This window comes from Macrosteles quadrilineatus, unplaced genomic scaffold (assembly GCF_028750875.1).
Source record: "Macrosteles quadrilineatus isolate MER2022 unplaced genomic scaffold, UCM_ALF_1.0 Scaffold_3__2_contigs__length_128488019, whole genome shotgun sequence".
NCBI lineage: Eukaryota > Metazoa > Arthropoda > Insecta > Hemiptera > Cicadellidae > Macrosteles > Macrosteles quadrilineatus.
This window is the reverse complement of record NW_026542596.1, coordinates 102,897,201-102,918,252: the sequence shown is the minus strand read 5'-3', so window position 1 is coordinate 102,918,252 and position 21,052 is coordinate 102,897,201. Positions and strand designations below refer to the sequence as shown.

Sequence of the window (21,052 nt, the reverse complement as noted above, 5' to 3'; positions counted from 1 at the left end):
GTGCAATGTAAGAAAACTGTAATTTAATAGTGTATATTATTTTTTTTATTGCCGGAAAACCTGGTTTTCCACTATTTGTACTTAATTCACACATTTTTTCTCTTAGCAGTATTAATAAAAACTTCTTATTTTGTGACCATTCATATTCTAAGCTCAAATATGCTTCTGTGACATCAGTGCCCTGTACACAACGTTGGTACAAATACTTTATGATTTTTAACAGAATTGCTGGATGTTGATTTAGGCCCCTATTTAATTATTTGAAGCAGTGAAATAGTTTATTCAGACTTACTGTTCCTACTTTGGAGTGCAAGGTTACATTTAATAACCACTCAATAGTTGGTTGTTTATAAACTTTAAAAAATGTTTATATCTAAATTTAAGTTGCTAAGATTTATAAAAGAACATTTTTAATGTTTGTTTAGGAACAGAATGGATATAGTTAGGATAGATTGTTAACAGAGCTTGTTGGAATAAAAAAAAGAGTTGATAAAAGAGATAGAGAGATTTGTCAATATCTGAGAGAGGAGCATCCAGTTTTGATGAAAGCAGTTCCTCACCAACCCACCAGAAACCCACCAAATCTTGTACAGTTTCAGAATCTCACAATGGGGAAGTAAGTAGATCGTTTTGGTTACTGGTAAGTTTATAAAAAATAATTCATAAAATAAGTAGGTTAGGTATTGGAAATTGAAGACAGTCTCAACGTCAATTGTGTACTTTTGTCTTCACGATTATTCTTCCACTGTATATCGTAAAAACTTAAAAATTGTAAATTTACAGGGTTGGTCTCATGCTTGCAGGAGAACCATTTGTCTTAAAAAAAGTGTTGGTAGCCAAGTGGTTCTTGTTCTTGCCTTAAAATCTTAAGATCACTGGTTCTATTCTGGACACAGATGCCATCTTACACATCAAAGATTTTGATGTTCCAGATAACAACAAGACCAGGATTTTTACCGTTCCCTTAGAAAAAAAGCTTTATAGTCCTCGCCACCCTAACTTGAGGCAGCCCAAGGCTACACGCTGTATACCTTGTGCGGCCTTAGGCTGCCTCAAGTTAGGGTAGCGAGGACTATAACTATAACTTGTCAATGGCATGGATTAACACAAAATAAATGATAAGGTTTATTGATTGAAATGTGTTTTAAAGATCACAGTAATGTTGACGAATGAAATGCCAACCTCTTAATGTAAACTTTTCCAATGTCCATACCATAGCCATTTATCAAAATTCAAGTAAAACCTATCTAAAATAAAGTCATAGAAATATAGAATTAGGTTTAGATTCATTGTTTGCCTCCAAGAAGATTTCAATTAGGAAAGGTTGCGTAGTCTACCACCATGTCATCAAAAACATTAATAGCAATGATTATTAAAGCTGTACTTTTGTTTTATTTCATACACAGAACACTAAAAAGCTGAATTTCATACTTTTTGTTTGACTAGATTTAAAATTAAATTAGACTTTACTAGTAAAAAACTTTTTTTATATAGTTTATTTACAATTTGGCTTGTCAGATTAAAGTTTAAGGAAGGTATTTGAAGGAAGTATTTGTATTCTATAACGGACAAATTTGTAGGTAAACATTTTAAAATCCACTCACTTCAATTACATAATTAGTAGTTGCTATAGACAAAATTCAAATACAACAAAAACTAAGTATCCATAGAGACAACTCATTTTACAGAGATATATTTTACAAGTGGCATCAATCAAAATTTACTCTTGGTTGAATATTTTTGAACAGTAAACAAGCAATGGATGTGATTCGTGTTCTGATGGTATTAGCAGGTGTGGGTTTTGGGGTGACCATAGGGTGGATTTTGGAGCAGTTATTCGATCGTCCACCTCCACCAGCTCCTTTCATCAGATACCTGCTCTTATAGATCAACACGACCTTCCTCCCACCCCCACAACATCTGGGGGTGAAGGTGCTGCAGGGGAAGGAAAAATGGAGCAGAAATATGCAGCAACAAAACGACCTTGATACCCAACCTTGACTACAAACACCCGGCCTTGACAACAAATACCCAACCTTGACATCAAATACCCAACCTTGACAAAAATACCCAACCTTGACTAGAAATACCCAGCCTTGACTAAACATAACCTATCACGAGCCTAAGCAACAGGAACCTTAGAAAGTTTTCAAATTGAATTGAAAGACGTATCAAGAAACATCTGACTTTGGAGATCCTGGAGCATCAACTATGAAACCTTTTTCAATAAACATTGTTTTCTATTGGATATTTTTGAATTATTTTATATATACATAAGTCCGTAGTAAGGATCATGGTAATAGGTTATAGAAATACGACATAGGGTGTGATGGAAATGTGAATAAAGCTAAAAAAAAATTTGAGTGTTTGGAATCAAGATAATGTTTATGAAAAGTCTTAAATCGGCTAAAAATTGAGATGTAACCCGAAAACTGAAACAAACAGTTAACCTAGATAGGCATCCTCCATCATACAGTATGATGCTAAGGGTATCAATCAATACTTAAATTTGACGAACATATGATTTGCATATAGTGAGGTATCGTCATACAGTTTGACGCTAAGGGTATCAATACTTAAATTTGACGAACATATGATTTGCATATAGTGAGGTATCGTCATACAGTTTGACGCTAAGGGTATCAATACTTAAATTTGACGTTCATAGGAATTGCATATAGTAAGGTATCGTCGTACAGTGTGACGCTAAGGGTATCAATACTTAAATTTGACGTTCATAGGAATTGCATATAGTAAGGTATCGTCGTACAGTGTGACCCAAAGGTATCAATACATAAATTTGACGAATATATGATTTGCATATATAGTAAGGTATTGTCATACAGTTTGACGCTAAGGGTATCAATACTTAAATTTGACTTTCATAGGAAATGCATATAGTTGGGTATCGTCGTACAGTGTGACCCAAAGGTATCAATACATAAATTTGACGTTCATAGGAATTTCATATAGTAAGGTATCGTCGTACAGTGTGACCCAAAGGTATCAATACATAAATTTGACGAATATATGATTTGCATACTGTATATAGTAAGGTATTGTCATACAGTTTGACGCTAAGGGTATCAATACTTAAATTTGACGTTCATAGGAAATGCATATAGTAGGGTATCGTCGTACAGTGTCACCCAAAGGTATCAATACATAAATTTGACGAATATATGATTTGCATACTGTATATAGTAAGGTATTGTCATACAGTTTGACGCTAAGGGTATCAATACTTAAATTTGACGTTCATAGGAAATGCATATAGTAGGGTATCGTCGTACAGTGTGACCCAAAGGTATCAATACATAAATTTGACGTTCATAGGAATTGCATATAGTAAGGTATCGTCGTACAGTGTGACCCAAAGGTATCAATACATAAATTTGACGAATATATGATTTGCATATATAGTAAGGTATTGTCATACAGTTTGACGCTAAGGGTATCAATACTTAAATTTGACGTTCATAGGAAATGCATATAGTAGGGTATCGTCGTACAGTGTGACCCAAAGGTATCAATACTTAAATTTGACGTTCATAGGAATTGCATATAGTAAGGTATCGTCGTACAGTGTGACCCAAAGGTATCAATACATAAATTTGACGAATATATGATTTGCATATGTAGTAAGGTATTGTCATACAGTTTGACGCTAAGGGTATCAATACTTAAATTTGACGAATATATGATTTGCATATATAGTAAGGTATTGTCGTACAGTTTGACGCTAAGGGTATCAATACTTAAATTTGACGTTCATAGGAAATGCATATAGTAGGGTATCGTCGTACAGTGTGACGCAAAGGTATCAATACATAAATTTGACTAACATATGATTTGCATATAGTAAGGTATCGTCATACACTGTGACGCTAAGGGTATCAATAAGAATAAATTTGACGAACATATGAATTGCATACAGTAAGGTATTGTCATACACTGTGACGCTAAGTGTATCAATACGTAAATTTGACAAAATGCCGGCCGTTTTACTATACACAAAGGGTATTGACACATAAGTTTGACGTATGCGTTCTAAGAAACCAACTAGCACGGACATAATAAAAAAAACACTACAACCCAACCAAAGCAACCATCACAAGGCAAATGACTGCTGAGAGCACTGCTGGTAGTGTGGTTGGGTAGTGTCGTTGAGGGGGTTCCCAATTCCAATGCTTACTGGTTTTTTTTTTATCATTGTTGTTATCAAGAGTGTGTCACAAATTAAAACAAATCACAATTAATTAACAAACATAGACATTTTTAAGGTGTGATTGTCTATGTACAAACCTTACATTTTTTTTAAGCCCTAGAGTAACAATAATAATACAGAACTTGTGGCTGATTACGTGTGTTAGTAGTCGTGAAGTGACTGTGGTGAGTAAATGGGAAAGTGGACTGGACAAGGTTGCAAGATTGTTGGACACAGACATGAATTAAAGGACATTGCCAGTGGTGTGCTAGTTTTGTATATTAACAATATAGGCTTAACAAAAGTAGTATGTTTTTATAACCTGTCAAGTTCCAAATAGTTGTTCTTGATTGTGCAATATCGATCAATCATGGCTATGGATGGAAATCATGAAATATTTTTCTTTAATGCAGCGGCGTATAAATGTCAAGGAATGTTGAAGATAGGCCGAAGTTTGTCGAGTCAAGTGCAGATGACTTTTGAAAATTATGAAAAAGGAGAAAAACCCAAATCTGTTCGCTTTAGTGATGCGATACAGACTCAAACATTCAGGTAATTCTAAGTTATAGATATGTATATAATTCAAGTTATATGTCATATAATTTAATGTAGGCTACATGCTCCCTTATGTTATATAATTTAATATTCATTCTGTTATGTTCAAATATATTTTATGTTCATGGGATTCAGTAAGCAAACCATTTACTTATAGGCAAAATTTTCATAAAGGGAATAAACAAATATACCGTAGATTTCATGGCAAGACCTGGACCCAGGATCAATTTCAGCGAATATCCCATTTAGGCTATTAACTATTACTGTATGTCTCATAGTAAGCCCTAGCCCCAGAACCAATTTACTTTTTTTGAGGTCCCCAGAGCTTAAAAAACGAACCGGTCAAATTTATACATATATATATATGTATGTATGTGTTTCTGTTATTCTTTAAACATAAACTTTTGTAAGCTAATTTATGATGGGTAGCGCCGTCCTGTAATCCAGCTACTAGGAGGTCACGAATTGTGGATATTTATAGGCATGCACTGTGGATGCGATACTCCCTGGTGTGGATTAACGTCCGCACAAGTGGGTACTACGACTATCCGCAGTACTATCCTGATAATTAGACCAATTCGTATATACCAAGGCAAAAATGTGGTTCGGATTCCACTATAAACTGTAGGTCCCTTGGTTGCCATTAGCTGTATGGGCTATTAATTAACAGCTGTGTCTAAGGAATGTCGGCCTTAGTCAATAACAAGACTACAAGATTGCGCCACTCATCCTACACTCATCTACATTCATACTTAGCTTAAAATACCTACTTTGTATGGTCGTCATTTAATAAGAAAGTATTAAAGAAATAAATTTTGTTCCTACCAAGTTGTAGATTTTAAAAAGTTAAATATTTTAGCCTATTGACGCATTGTTGTAAGATATGCTTTATGCTTACTGGTTACAGAGAAAGTTCCAAAATATATACCTAAATTGGAATTAGACAACTATGTTTTTCTTATGGAGAATAATATTGTAAACTGTTGTAGTTTGCTTGCATATGGATAAGTTTTGATTAGATTTGTCAAAATTATTCATTTCATACTAAGCTTTGATTATTTTACTTATATTTTTTAGAAAGAAAATCATTTTTACTTCTAGTTTAAGGAAATATTTGAGTGAAAAGCCAATCTGAACAGTGGAAATTCGCTTAATCCGCAGGTTTGCTGCGGCGGGGGTATTTATCCTTTTAAGTGACCAAACCACCTCAGCGCTCCTTTGATTTGTTTCTAATATTGTTATATCACATCCAAATGATGTTAGGGAATGCAATTAGATTCAATCCTTAAAACTGTACGTTGAATATGAAAAGATGAATATAACTTACTTAAGGAAGGAACACCATGGCTGGTAAAAGTGTTCTTTTGACAGCACATAGACAGGTTCTTCAGTTTTGCCAAGCACCGGCCTATTTCTCAGCTGGAACAAGTCTAGCAATGTTTTCTTCTGATTGACAGCTGTGTCATGGTATTGTTGTTTAACAACTTCATCTCTGGATGCCAAGTGCTGTAACACACAAGAATCTTGTGAAAACCACTACAAGTTTAAGTCCTATTTTATTTATTCATAGAATGTCCGTACATCATAAAATGACAGGAAATTTGTCAATACAGTATTATAATTTTAATTTGTAAAGCTAAATTAGTACGAATAACATCAAAATAAAATAACTATAATATTAAACCATCTTGATTTCTACTTAAACATTCATGAAATGTTTTGGTCACCAACCAGTCTTTGAATTTTTGTAAAAACATTTTTGGATTGGCAATGATTTTTTAATGATCAGGAAATAAGTGGTACAGTTTTGGTTTGATATATATTGAGAGGATGCTTCAAATAGTGTTCTCAGATTGTCTCCCTGATGGTAGCAAAAGCCAGATACACCTTTCAGTATTTTGGTTGATCTATGCTGGCAGGTGGAGGTTGTATTATGGCCTTTGCAGCTTCTAGTGATAGGTCGGTACTTCACGTCAAATGTCGGTTCCGGCGGTTCTCGGCAAAAGAACCGGAACCCAGAACAGATGGTGAAATGTCGCTAGCGGTACCAAAACCCGGCGCCGATAATGCCGGGAAATAACAGATTTTACCCCGACCGCGCAAGACGACGAACACATTTCCGGACCGCGGGAGATGATTTTGCCGCGATCGCAATCACGGACAATAATGATGACGTTACTGCGATCTCGGACGACAACAAAGACGTTTCCGTGACCGTAGGAGTTAATGATGACGTCTACACAGCCACGGGAGATTTTAATGATTTTACCGCCATCGCGCAAGACGACGATGAAGTTTACACAGCCGCGGGAGATGATTTTGCCGCGATCGCGATCACTGACGATAACAATGACGTTACGGCGATCCCGGGATACGATGATGATGTCTACATGGCCGCATGACGTTTTCATGATTTTGCCGCAATCGTGGACGACGACGAAGACGTTTCCGTGACCGCGGGAGTCAATGATCGTAGGAGAGGATTTTGCCGGGATCGCGATCGCGGACGACGACAAAGATGTTTCCATGAAGGCGGGAATTCATGATGATGTCTAACGGCCAAGTAAGATGTTTATTAGTGATGGACGAGATTTTTCACTTCAAGTTGAGAGGAAACGAGATTTTTTTATTCCCGCAGGACGGGATTTTTTTTCGGGACGAGATTTAACGGGAAGTTATAAAAAAATTAATATCAAAGAATTGATAAGGCAAGGCCATGTCTCGGTGTTTGTATCTTAATGCAACATTTTATACGGCAAGGCCATGTGTCAGTGTTTGTCTCTGGATGCAAATAACTTATATGGCAAGGCCATGTCTCAGTGTTTGTCTCTTGATGCAAATTACTTATATGGCGAGGCCATGTCGCAGTGTTTGTCTCTTGATGCAAATAACTTATATGGCAAGGCCATGTTGCAGTGCTTGTCTCTTGATGCAAATAGCTTCTATGGCAAGGCCATGTCTCAGTGTTTGTCTCTTGATGCAAATAACTTATATGGCAAGGCCATGTTGCAGTGTTTGTCTCTTGATGCAAATAACTTATATGACAAGGCCATGTCGCAGTGTTTGTCTCTTGATGCAAATAACTTATATGGCAAGGCCATGTCTCAGTGTTTGTCTCTTAATGCAAATTACTTATATGGCGAGGCCATGTCGCAGTGTTTGTCTCTTGATGCAAATAACTTATATGGCAAGGCCATGTTGCAGTGTTTGTCTCTTGATGCAAATAGCTTCTATGGCAAGGCCATGTCTCAGTGTTTGTCTCTTGATGCAAATAACTTATATGGCAAGGCCATGTTGCAGTGTTTGTCTCTTGATGCAAATAACTTATATGACAAGGCCATGTCGCAGTGTTTGTCTCTTGATGCAAATAACTTATATGGCAAGGCCATGTCTCAGTGTTTGTCTCTTAATGCAAATAACTTATACGGCAAGGCCATGTCGCAGTGTTTGTCTCTTGATGCAAATAACTTCTATGGCAAGGCCATGTCGCAGTGTTTGTCTCTTGATGCAAATAACTTATTTGGTGAGGCCATGTCTTAGTGTTTGTCTCTTGATGCAAATAACTTATATGGCAAGGCCATGTCTCAGTGTTTGTCTCTTGATGCAAATAACTTCTATGGCAAGGCCATGTCTCAGTGTTTGTCTCTTGATGCAAATAGCTTCTATGGCAAGGCCATGTCGCAGTGTTTGTCTCTTGATGCAAATAACTTATTTGGTGAGGCCATGTCTCAGTGTTTGTCTCTTGATGCAAATAACTTCTATGGCAAGGCCATGTCGCAGTGTTTGTCTCTTGATGCAAATAACTTATTTGGTGAGGCCATGTCTTAGTGTTTGTCTCTTGATGCAAATAACTTATATGGCAAGGCCATGTCTCAGTGTTTGTCTCTTGATGCAAATAGCTTCTATGGCAAGGCCATGTCTCAGTGTTTGTCTCTTGATGCAAATAACTTATATGGCAAGGCCATGTTGCAGTGTTTGTCTCTTGATGCAAATAACTTATATGACAAGGCCATGTCGCAGTGTTTGTCTCTTGATGCAAATAACTTATATGGCAAGGCCATGTCTCAGTGTTTGTCTCTTGATGCAAATTACTTATATGGCGAGGCCATGTTGCAGTGTTTGTCTCTTGATGCAAATAACTTATACGGCAAGGCCATGTTGCAGTGTTTGTCTCTTGATGCAAATAACTTCTATGGCAAGGCCATGTCGCAGTGTTTGTCTCTTGATGCAAATAACTTCTATGGCAAGGCCATGTCTCAGTGTTTGTCTCTTGATGCAAATAACTTATTTGGTGAGGCCATGTCTTAGTGTTTGTCTCTTGATGCAAATAACTTATATGGCAAGGCCATGTCTCAGTGTTTGTCTCTTGATGCAAATAACTTATACGGCAAGGCCATGTCGCAGTGTTTGTCTCTTGATGCAAATAACTTCTATGGCAAGGCCATGTCGCAGTGTTTGTCTCTTGATGCAAATAACTTCTATGGCAAGGCCATGTCTCAGTGTTTGTCTCTTGATGCAAATAACTTATTTGGTGAGGCCATGTCTTAGTGTTTGTCTCTTGATGCAAATAACTTATATGGCAAGGCCATGTCTCAGTGTTTGTCTCTTGATGCAAATAACTTCTATGGCAAGGCCATGTCTCAGTGTTTGTCTCTTGATGTAAATAACTTATATGGCAAGGCAACGTCTCAGTGTTTGTGTGTGAGTAATGTTTATGACCTTGTCGCGACCGTGAAAAACAGTGATGATGTTTCAGTAGTTGAGAAAGATATCGACCCATCACCAATTTAATCAAATATTTTTAACACTTCTGCTACATTACATGATTTGAATGTGTTTGGTTATTTAAGGGTGTTTGTTTACATATAAGTTTCATCTTCTTAATCACTTTAGTTTTTCATGGCCGACCTATACCAATGCAAAATACTGTAAAATTAAAAAATATGGATATTGTTTAAAAAAATCAAGTAGCCTATCCTAAAAATTAAAATAAGGTACCGATGGTGCCGGGACCGAGAACCGAGAATCGATTTTGGCTAGGAAGAGGTACCGGTACCGACTTTGAAAAAGTGGTACCGACCCATCACTAGCAGCTTCGATGATTAATTCTACCCAGATACTATTCCACCAACCTGACATAGGTCGCAAGGCCGGGACCCACTGGGGAAGGCAGGTGCTGACGGAAAATACTGTAGCAAGATTTCCCACACACGGACAGGAACTAGCCTTCTGTCTGTTTCTTCAATGGACAAATTACCTGCAACATTGTATTACATATAACAATGAGTAAATCCTCAATTACAACAGACACAAGAATCAAGAATTTTCAGTGGTGTTGATCTATTGAAAAAGTTAGCACACAATATAACAGTTCTACTAACACTAGCCTACAAACATAATAAAAAACTTTAAAGCATAATGTGCACAGTCTCTAAACGTTAACCAAATGACCAAAACATAAACAACATAACCTAAACTTTTTAATTAATATAATTACAGTAAACAGAATCCAACCCTTTTATATATTTCTCTAATGGACAAATTACCGGTAGCACTGTAAACCCCAAATACCCCAAATTTAAATTCATTGGACGTAAAAGAGTTAAAAGGGTAACATGCACTCTTCATTTCATGGATGTGAGTTATTTTGAAATACACTATTGTACCAAATGTTGTCTCATATGCAATTCTGGTTATATACAAGGAATTTTTGTGTATCTGTTTTAGATTAGCAGGAGATGACAATAACCTATTGGTTATCAAAAACACGCCGATGGTGTTTCCGTGACCGTGGGACAAATATTTTGTCCACAATTGCAAAAGATAGCGATGATGTCCAAATGACCATGGGAAATGGTCACAACATTACCACAATAAAATCTTCATTAATCTAGAACATCTAGGATGTGGTTGGATTAAGCGGGATTCTACTAGTTACTGAATTGTCAAATGATAAAACTAAAAAGTAAAAACTCACCATGAGGGCAGACGATAGCTTCGTTAAATCCTATATTTGAGTCTGATTCGTCCTCTGTTTTATTTCCTTCCTCATCTTCAGTTTTTACTGTAAAATTTCTATCATTATTAACAGGCTGAGTATTTTCCTCACAAGTTTCTTTCTTCTCTACATTACATTTTCTATCTACTTGAGTACTTCTATTGTGCCTATCAATAGAAACTCTTCTGCGACAATTAACTCCGATTGGATTCTTGAGTGGTGTGGCTAATCTTCTAAGTTTAACTACTAATTGTCTACACTGACTGAGCAGGCTATGTTCAAAAGTCTTAGGTGAATTGTTCGTTTGGTTTAGCCTCACATGGAGCTTTTGACAAAGAACAAAACACTCTTTTATTTCACTTAAAGGCACAGTCACATTTTGATCAGTTTTTCGTCTACGTAACATTGCACTCCGGATTATATTCTTTTTCCTATGAATTTTTTTTGGAGATGAATTTTTACCTTCACAGTTGGTAATTTCCTTCTTTGTTTCTTCCGTTTCATTGGATACTTTGTTCTCTGGATGGGTCTGTAAAGAAGAGTTCTCCTCAGTCTGGGCTTCTGAAGCTTCACCGTTCGGAGAAGATAATCTGTTGGACATTTTGCTGGAAGAGGATTGTTTGACTTCAACCATATTGAGCACTTTGGTGCGCCAGGTTTTTATGCAGTACTTGTTTACATAGAACCCAGGTTCGTCCCTAGAAAGAAAGTTATTTATTAGCAAAACCGTCAATTCTAAAAATAATAAAAACAACGAAAAACGACTTATAGTGTTCGAAAACAAAATTCTAAGAAAAATCTTTGGACCAACCTTTGAAAATGGAGAATGGAGAGTAAAGCACAACAGGGAGTTGAGAGATTTGTACAGGAACCCGGATATTGTGGCTGAGGTGAGAAGTATAAGATTTGAGGTAATGAGATAAAGTGACAAGAGACCTGAGAAGAATGGGAAGAAGAGAGGAGGAAGCAATGGATCGTGGAATCTGAAGGCAGTGTGTTGGCGAGGCAAAGTACCTCCTTGGGTACCAAGTAAGTAAGTAAGTAAGTAAAAAGTGTATTTAACTAACATATCCATTGCATTCCTAACTCTTGTCTTGTTACAACCAGTTCCAGAAAAACGCATCCTTTACTTTAATTATCTTTCACACAACGATTTCCCTCACTACTTCCCTCAGAAGAAATCCTGTAAAACGAGGAATACCGTACGTTGTGAGGTATAATTGTGAACTTTTTTTGTATTTTATAGACTACTGGACTCTCAAGTTTTTCTATTAAGTTATCGAACTCTATCACTTCTAAAAACTAGAAAAATTTCTTCCACACAAATATGGGATGGAATGACCTTACAAAAGTGTGATTTTAGTGTTAAATCTGTTTTGGCCAGTCTTCTATGCAAGAGATTTTGTCCATTTATGTTTTGTGATCAATGAATATTTTCTTGCTCTTAGAATCACATTTAATGGCCTAATATCAGTGATAGAGCCCAATTATGAGATTTTGCCTCATTACTGGTTGTAAAAACCCAACAAAATGAAACTTATTTAATATACCAAGTTATAATATACTGAAAATATCTTATCATATTAAGCTTTTAAATGCTGTCAAAATGGTAACTTTTTTAATTGTCGAAGCACGTAAAGCAATTAATAGATTTTGTCTTTACTTCTTTACGGTGGTTTGAATTGTCTTTTTGTTACAAAATATTCTATTTGTCTTTCATGTTAAAACTTGGCTGTACTGTCTTACTACTCATTCAACATAATATTTTGCATTCAATCATTAATTTTGTACTTGCTGTGTGAGACTTAATGTAGGGCTAACACAAATAAACTAGTGATGGGTCGGTACTTAACGTCAAATGTCGGTTCCACCGGTTCTTGGGAAAAGTAACGGGACAGAGAATCAATGGTGAAATGTTGTGATACCTTCGATACCAAGTTAATAGGTTATATTTTTATTTACTCATAAAAAAAATTCAAATTGTCAACCATGATGATTATTTCACTTAAGGCACAGAAAACATATTACTATAACCCAGTCAATCGTAGGCAGCGCCACCAGCGTTGCTATGCTGAGTGCATGGCAACGCTGGTGGCACTGCCTACGATTGACAGGCAAAGCTCTCTCAAAACACTTAATGCTTTTTACCATGCGGTTGGCATTCTGGGTTATAGTAGTATGTTTTCTGTGCTTAAGGCTATTTGAAAGGGCATATTTATCATAAGACATTATAAATAGTAGGCTGTAAGATGATTATTTCAGTGTTAGTTGGTTAAGTTGTATTAACACTTCTGGTATGGCATATATTATTTTGATTTGAATGTGTTTGGTTGTCAAAGTGTTGTTTGTACAAATAGGCCAAAGTTTTATTTTCTTAATCCCTTAATTTAACCAACCTACACTAATGAAAAAAAATCTGATTTAATAATTAAAATAGGGATATTTTGTTTTCAAATAAAACAATTAAGCAGCCTAATTTAAAATGAGGTACCGATGGTACCAAAACCGAGAACCGATTTTGGTTAGGAACCGGTACCGGAACCGACATTAAAAAAGTGGTACCGACCCATCACTAAAGTAAACTGTCCATAACCAGTATTGATGATATAGCTGGTAGAAGTATAAAGTTGCACAATTTTGGAAATACTGAGTTAGCTATGAAAACACACAAGTCCAATAACGTTTATAAAATACCAAATGCATAAAAATACCTACACTCCCATTCTCTTCTTCAACAAATTTGTGACCTCTTTACTCTCATCCAGAGTTTTGGCCTTTAACCTGAGAACTGTGCAGAAGTTGACGACGCATTCTTCACAAATCGATTGTGACATGTTTAAACGAGGGCCTCCGATGTACTGATCATACAGGAACTCTGCCTGTTAAACAAATATACTATTAGTGATTTACTCCCAGCATTTGAATATCAGTTGAACTTAACTGAAACTATATTGTGAGTAAGTAGCATAGAACTTAATAACTCTCCAAGCAATATTCTGGCTTGATAACAAATATATAACAAGTCAGTGAGTCAGTGGCTCAGTCGGTAGCGTCGCGGACTTCGGGCCCAAGGCAACAATGTCGTGGGTTCGGATCCTGGTCACTGCCACTAAAATTTATCAGTACAGTTCACCTTTGTACTGTACCGGCTCACACCTTGCTTTGCTGTAAACGTTCCACGCACAGGTGGTTAGTCTATGTGGACGGGCAAATGCAAGGTTAAAAGAGGCCGCCAACCACTTAAAAAAAAAAAATATTGGTTGCATGGCTTTCAGTCAGTCGCCACTGCCAATTTAAAATATGAGAAATTAGCAACGATTACCAATAAATTAATTCACAAGTCTATAAAAGATCTCCCGAGGCTAAATTCAAACCTGTATGCCTTAATAAACTGCAAGCTTTTCTTAATGTGGTATACAAGCCCAACAATTGTCCAAGAAAACGGTAAGATTGTGACAAAAACTTACCGTTCGAGCTGAGATGAACTTGGCTTGTGTAACGGCGCAAGGATCTAGCTTTTGGTGAGGACACAGCAGTTTGATGTTGTCTATCTGATGCGAGTTCCCCTCGCCGCCTTCCAGCCAAGACATGAGCCAATCGGTGGATATCGCATCAATCTCCTCCAAGTCAGTCACACCGTCTACAGGTAAACATCTGTACATGTCCAACAATTCCTCCTTCTTCACCATCCCTAGTTGCTAAAACAGTAACAAACAATGATTTGTTTATTTTGAGTATTAAAAACTTGGTCTTGTTGATTAAGGTCACTGCTATCAGTCAACTGGGAACCTTTTGAATTGTCAAGGTGGGCACTTAAACTACTCAGCTACCCAGTCAATACACCCTCAATATTATAACAATTTTGTATAACCTAGTTTGTAACAATTGCAAGGTGTCCAGTGATAATTTCCTGCAGTCGTGACCACATCAGTGATCATATCTTACAATTTCAGCAAAATTTGTGATGATTCTCGCGATCGATAACTGTAATCATTTTCCACGATCACAGCAACACCCCGTCATAATTTCTTGCGATGTCGGACATCTGTGTTTATATCTTACGACCGCAGCGAAATTCATGATTATTTCCGCCATTCCAGCAATATCTGTGATCTTTAAGAAATATATCTTCTTAAACAATTTCCATTAGACTTCACGATGTATTCTCCATCATTGGAACCTCTATCTACTATGGTCCTGTACCGCTTTAAATCAGTTATCCATACATGAACCCCCTTTTGCAATACAGTAGAACTCCAATTATCCGAACTCCAATTAACCAAAACTCCGATTATCTGAATTGCTTACTTCAACAATTTTAAAAACGTAAAGCTCCAGTAAGTTTTGCAAAATATCAAATAATTGTTATTAAACACATTTAGCCAGAGTGTAATTTTGGACTTTGATGGAAAACTATTAACTCCCCTTAATAACATGTAAAGAAATGTAGGAAATGTATAGAAATGTTAGAACACTTGTAGGCCTACTATGAGCATTGTAAACTGTAGAAATGTTCTTATTTCATTTATTATTAATTAAAAGTTCATTTAGTACAGAAAATGGGGATTTTTCTTTAAAATTCCCAGAATTCCGTAAGTCGGAAGAAGAGAATTCCGAAATTCTCAATATTGAGATTGAAAAACTGTGCATTTTGAGTGCTAATACAGCTGACATCAGCACCAGTGTCAATTTTAAATCAAAACAAAGTTAAGAAAATCTGTCCTATTAACCAAAGTTTTACAAAAAACGGCTGGGACAAACTGATATTTGATACCCAATAGTAACAGAACTCAGAGCAAATAGATTAACTTTGCTAGATGTTGGTTCAGATTCAACCTCTTGAACCACTGAATTGAAACTTTTATGTTTACATGCACGACTAAAATGGTCCTTTAATCCGCATCTGAAACAATCTTTATCAACTGCTGGACACTTTTCCTTGTAGGGAAACTGATTTGAACCACATCAACTAAATTTCTGACTATTGTGATTAAATGCTGAGGCAAACTCCTTTGTCGCTGATTTTACCAAACCTTGATTAAAACGTCTTTCTTGTTTCCATGACTGATGTTTCGCTAATCCCTTCCGAGTTAATAGTCTGTTGTTCCATTGATTCTGCTTGCCGTGCGGCTTGAACTGCCCCAGTCAACGTTATCCCATTTTTGTAGGTGATTGGATAAACTCTTACTAAACACTCATGTAACAAGCTTAAGAAGTATCATTTCATCATTAAAATGTCTACTCTTACAATTGCTGCATGACCAGTCACATCTCTCTGACTTTTGATGTAAATCGTCAATGTACAAGTCAATTTTCTCCCCTGGACATTGGTCTTTCTGTAGAAACATAGCCCGATGGTAAAATATATTCTTCTTAGTTTAAAAATAATCATCAAAAGTTTTCACTACCTCATCAAATGAAACCCTTTTTTTTTCAGACATTCCTACTTAAGTTAGGAGTTCCTCCGCTTCTTGGCCTATGCAGTACAATAACATGTTCACCTGCTGATCTTTTGATTTCAAAGCCTACCAAGTAGCTTTACGGAACATTCAGAATACCTTTATCCAGTTTGACCATATCGCTTGATCTTGATAGTTAAAGGGATCAGGAGATTTGACTTGGTACATAGGTTCTTGCCTAGATTTAGCTTATTGGCCCATTTTCGTACAGAACAGAGTTTATTACATCTTTCAGTACTTTTGATGTCAATTCCATTATAAAATATTCTGTTGGTTCTAATAATTTGGCGAGTTGGTGGATAAGTCCGTAGCGCCACTGACTTCAGACCCAAGGCAGCGATGTTTTGGGCTCGGATCCTGGTATCTGCCGCTACTTTTTATCAGTTCAGTTTGCACTCGTACTGTACCCCTTGCTCTGCTAAATACGTTCCACAGGCCTGCGGCCCATATGGGTTGGCTAATGCAAGGTTAAAAAAGGCTGCCAACCTCGTTTTAAACAATTTTAACAAATAATAAAATATCTGCATTGTAAATTTTAGATATCTTCCACAGCCTAAGCATAGTTTAGTCCCTAAGTTTGTAAATCTAAAAAATTAATAGGGTGTAAAAAATATTGTTGAAACATTGTAAAATAAATTTGATTGGAATTGAATTGAAATAAGTTAGTCTTAAACACCCTACGTGGATTGATTAACACTTGCAAGTATTTACACAGTTTTCACTAGTAGACCTATCACAGTAATTACCTTGCTGGATTCGATTTCGTCACAGAAGTCATCAAATTCTTTATTCTTAGAGTTAACATAGCTCTGCAGCCTGGCAGGCAGTGGCACTTCAGTCAAGTTAGACTTGCGTTGATCCACAGTGTACACCAACATGTAGGCATCTGTGGAGCCTTGAAACCCTTTGGGCAACCTTGGAAGCTTCACCTTCTTATTGCCTGAAATAACATTTTGTTTAAGTATTTAAAAGATGAAACTTGTAATGAGAAGTATAAATGGTTATGGATGTAAGATGGTATAAGGGCCTAGGTTTTTAGGATTTTTTGTGAGAAATATCAGGCATACCTGCAGGGGAAAGACTCCAAACTGGCACAAGAAAGACAAAACTTTACACTTAAAAAACATTACAATATTTTACTGTCACTAACGACATTTTCAACTAAGGAAGGTATTCTGAGTTTAAGAGAGGAGATGATGTTGTAACAGTGTTGCCAATACATACACATTATGATTATACCATCTCAGTTTTTGTTGATAAACTTTATTGGCTACAAGTAAAATAATATGTATGTAAGCCGGCTTACTAGGTTGTGCATTGAAGTGGATTGGACAAACGGTGTTATGGTAAAACTTATAGTAAAACTTCCAGGTAAAACTGTCTACAAGTCACGAACACAATTAAGTAAAAATGAGTTTAGTTCCTTGGTCACTTATTCAGAGCTCATGAGGTCAGAATAAAAACAATTTTGGACTATAATTAATTAATTTCAGAACTCATCTACTAGATAAGACATAGTTACACATTACATGTATGGGAGGATTTAAAAATAAAACAGAATAAAAAACCTAACAACAATTAAAAATAAACCAGAATAAAAATACTTAGCCTACTTTCTGGATCTTCTTCATCAAGTTTCAGCTTCTTCCCTTCGAGTTTTTCAACACATTCGTCATTAAACGTATTCCAAGTTCCAGATACACTGTCCTTTATGTAGGCTGAAAAAACGGTTTTTTGAGTAAAAATGAGTTAGTGCTAAATACATATTACAAAAATACAGTGTGGGGCAAAAAACCAATTTATTTTATGTAGCGCATTCTTCAGCAACAGGTCGTCTGAGAGTGGTGGAGTTAGGCTCGTTGGAAAGCCTACACGATGCCGTTATCTGTGGCCATAGAACAGTGGTCACCTGAGCAAATGCTTTTGTTATCGAGTCAAATTTAAAAAGTAACGATTCAGTCAATGCAGTTTCATGTATTCTTTTAATTAGGGCGACGTGGATTCCATCAAGTAGCACAATCATGTGGTGGGTTAACAACTTTAGAACAACGGCTTCTGAGTTCAAAAAGAAGCTGGAAAGCCGTCCAAAGCAGATCTGACGAACAACCTGTGTTCCTGCTGCTGTGGAAAACAGTCCTCGTTGGCCCACCCGAAAACAAGCATCTGCTTTGAATATGTTTGATCGCTCAGTTACACAAATTTTGAGGTGTGTTGTTAATTCTTATCCCTATAAAATAATTTGTATTTATCTGTTTAATTTGTTGATTATCCATATGGAACCTAATCGTAACGGAACCTCTCCATGTCGACCTAATTTAAAGAGTGCACAAAACTGCCACTTAGTTGCAATGACTGAATCATTACTTTTTTAAACGACTTAATAACAAACGCACGTCACTTAGGTGGCCACTGCTCTATGACTATCAAATAGGCTATCCAACAAGCCTAACCCCACCACCCTCAGACGACCGGTCGCTTAACAGTGCGCTAGAGAAAATAGATCGATATCTTGTCGCACCCAGTACTATACTTCTTAATTTAGTTGATTAACCCATATTAGATTCGGTTTGCAATTTGGTTGTTATACATCTAGCTTTTGGAACCTTAATAGTTTGGGTGTGGTAGAGCGTAAATCACAACTTTCTCTTATCACAGATGTTGTGATGTGTTCTCCAATGTAAGAACACCACGGTAGGAGGGGGAGGGTGAATGTGACCAAAAGAAATGTTTGAAAGTGGTTTCCCACCATTGAAACCACTTTGGTTAAACCACTATTGAATCATTGTTCCGAAAAGCTGTTGACATCTAGCCAACTACGCACAATTTCCTTTAGTGTTTAGTAAAAAAACTAATCAAATTGTGTTTTTTTTTTATATTTTATAATAAAGGTTTCTGGGATTTTATTTACCAATAAAATGTCCAGATGATGCTCTAGTCCCCTTGTGGCTAAGCACAGCGCTTAGGTTGTAAACTATAGACTCTTTGTCCGTCTCAAAAAATTCTTTCATATCCAACACTTCAGGAAATTGGATCACAGTTTTCAGTTTCTTCTTTTGCCCCTTCTCTCTGAAAAATAAAAAAAAAACTTCAGCAAAAACATAAAGAATGACACTTAGAAAAGGTCTAACGTAATGTAACATTTTGTGTAGCCTAGCTATTGGAAAAAACAAGCGATTTTTAACTATAAGTTTTAAGGCCAACACAAACCGGTTGTGAGTCTGTCAGCAGATGAATCTCCCATGGTTACAAAGGAAAAATTCAGAGACAGGCCCGGACTAGGACAATTTGGGGCCCTCAGCTACATGCTGTCGATGTACAACAAACAAGCAGACGATGTATTACACTACAACAACGTATCAACAAACAATAGGCTACAGTAGGTTGTATACCTTTATACAAACGGCAAGATGTAAAGGAAAATGTAAACAAAACGTTACTAAGTACATGATAACTTATAACAAGCATCAATATTTTATTGTAATTTAAAAGCGAGAAGGGGCCCCTTTGGGGTCCCCTTGAGCCGGGGGCCCTCCGTGATCGCGGACCTAGCCAGTCTGGGCCTGTCCAGAGATGAGGTGGCAAACAGCCTAAGAACAGAGTAAGTGATGTATCTAACACTTACCTGCAAAAGCTTTTGCAAGGTGTGTTAAAGATTGGTTGGTGGCAAACCCATTTTACTCCTTGCAGGAGTTTTGGAATTCAGATACCCACACAATGCATTAGAAAGAAATAAAGAAAACAAAAATACATACATATATTTATATTACCTAAATCCTTGCCTACAGGTATGAGTGTGGTTTTTAAGTTTTCCGTTTTGCTTTTTCTCTGCTTTGTTAATTTTTATATTTTTTTCTCCGCTGCATGTTTTACAGTTTTGTTTTGCAGTTTTTTATTTATTTATCTATTTTGCATGGTGTGCTCTTTGGACATTTTGTTTTGTAAATCAAGAGGAAATGCATTTCTGTTTTGCTTTTTTTAGTGTTAGTGACTTGGCCAATTGTTATAAACTGAACGGCTTAATAAATCTTGAATCTTAACATTTTTGATCATAGTGAAGAAAGAATACGTTTAACAAATATACTCCTTGCTTGCAATTTGTAAGGGCTCTATATAGCACCAAAGTATTCCATATCAGCCATCACTACTCGTTAGCTTCAAACAGAAACTGCAGCCCTTGACAGCCTCTGGACGTCTGCGGGAAGGACAGACGGTGTGTGTTGGCTTTTAACTGTTAGTCAAAGTTAATACTTGTTAAGTAGCCTATGGGTTATATTTGTTAGACTAGAAAAGTTTAATACAAAAGTTCTATAAAACTAAAAGTCATTAAATTGAGCTAAAATGTTTAAATAATTCAGCAGGCTTGGGTAGATTTACGGTTAAGCTTGTATGTATTCAAATTAAAAAATTATAACTATCTGAAGTCCTATAATGAGCATAGGACTTCAGATAGTTATAACTTTTTCATTTGAATATAAGGAGTTATATAGAGGGTTGGGTTATATATTTGGGGAGTACGGTACCAAAAGACTCTCGAGAAACACTTAGGAGTCCACATGTGGCTGACTTTCTATACGACTGTTGTACACCAACCGCAGCACATATTGCTGAATGCTGACATTCTACAAACCTGTCATACACAAACCGCAGCACATGTGGCTGACTTTCTACACACCTGTCATACACAAACCGCAGCACATATGGCTGACATTCTACTCACCAGTCCTACACCAACCGCAGCACATATGGCTGACATTCTACTCACCAGTCCTACACCAACCGCAGCACATATGGCTGACATTCTACACACCTGTCATACACAAACCGCAGCACATA

At 36.6% G+C, this 21,052-nt stretch overlaps 1 protein-coding gene across 2 annotated transcripts in view; it reads right to left on the bottom strand.

Moving 5' to 3' along the window:
• The window catches only part of LOC128990964 (ubiquitin carboxyl-terminal hydrolase 48-like), a 109,599-nt gene that overhangs the window by 83,773 nt on the left and 4,774 nt on the right, over positions 1-21,052 (bottom strand). Inside the window, exons 6-14 of one of the 2 annotated variants that reach the window (XM_054413648.1) lie at positions 19,128-19,285; positions 17,833-17,937; positions 16,966-17,159; positions 14,228-14,458; positions 13,476-13,639; positions 11,223-11,458; positions 10,740-10,826; positions 9,895-10,019; positions 6,090-6,268 (exon numbers count right to left, since the gene is read on the bottom strand). In XM_054413648.1, the coding sequence (XP_054269623.1) occupies positions 6,090-6,268; positions 9,895-10,019; positions 10,740-10,826; positions 11,223-11,458; positions 13,476-13,639; positions 14,228-14,458; positions 16,966-17,159; positions 17,833-17,937; positions 19,128-19,285 (1,479 nt within the window). Of the gene's footprint in view, positions 1-6,089; positions 6,269-9,894; positions 10,020-10,739; positions 11,459-13,475; positions 13,640-14,227; positions 14,459-16,965; positions 17,160-17,832; positions 17,938-19,127; positions 19,286-21,052 lie in introns of both variants that reach the window. The other variant, XM_054413646.1, reaches the window with a different exon arrangement.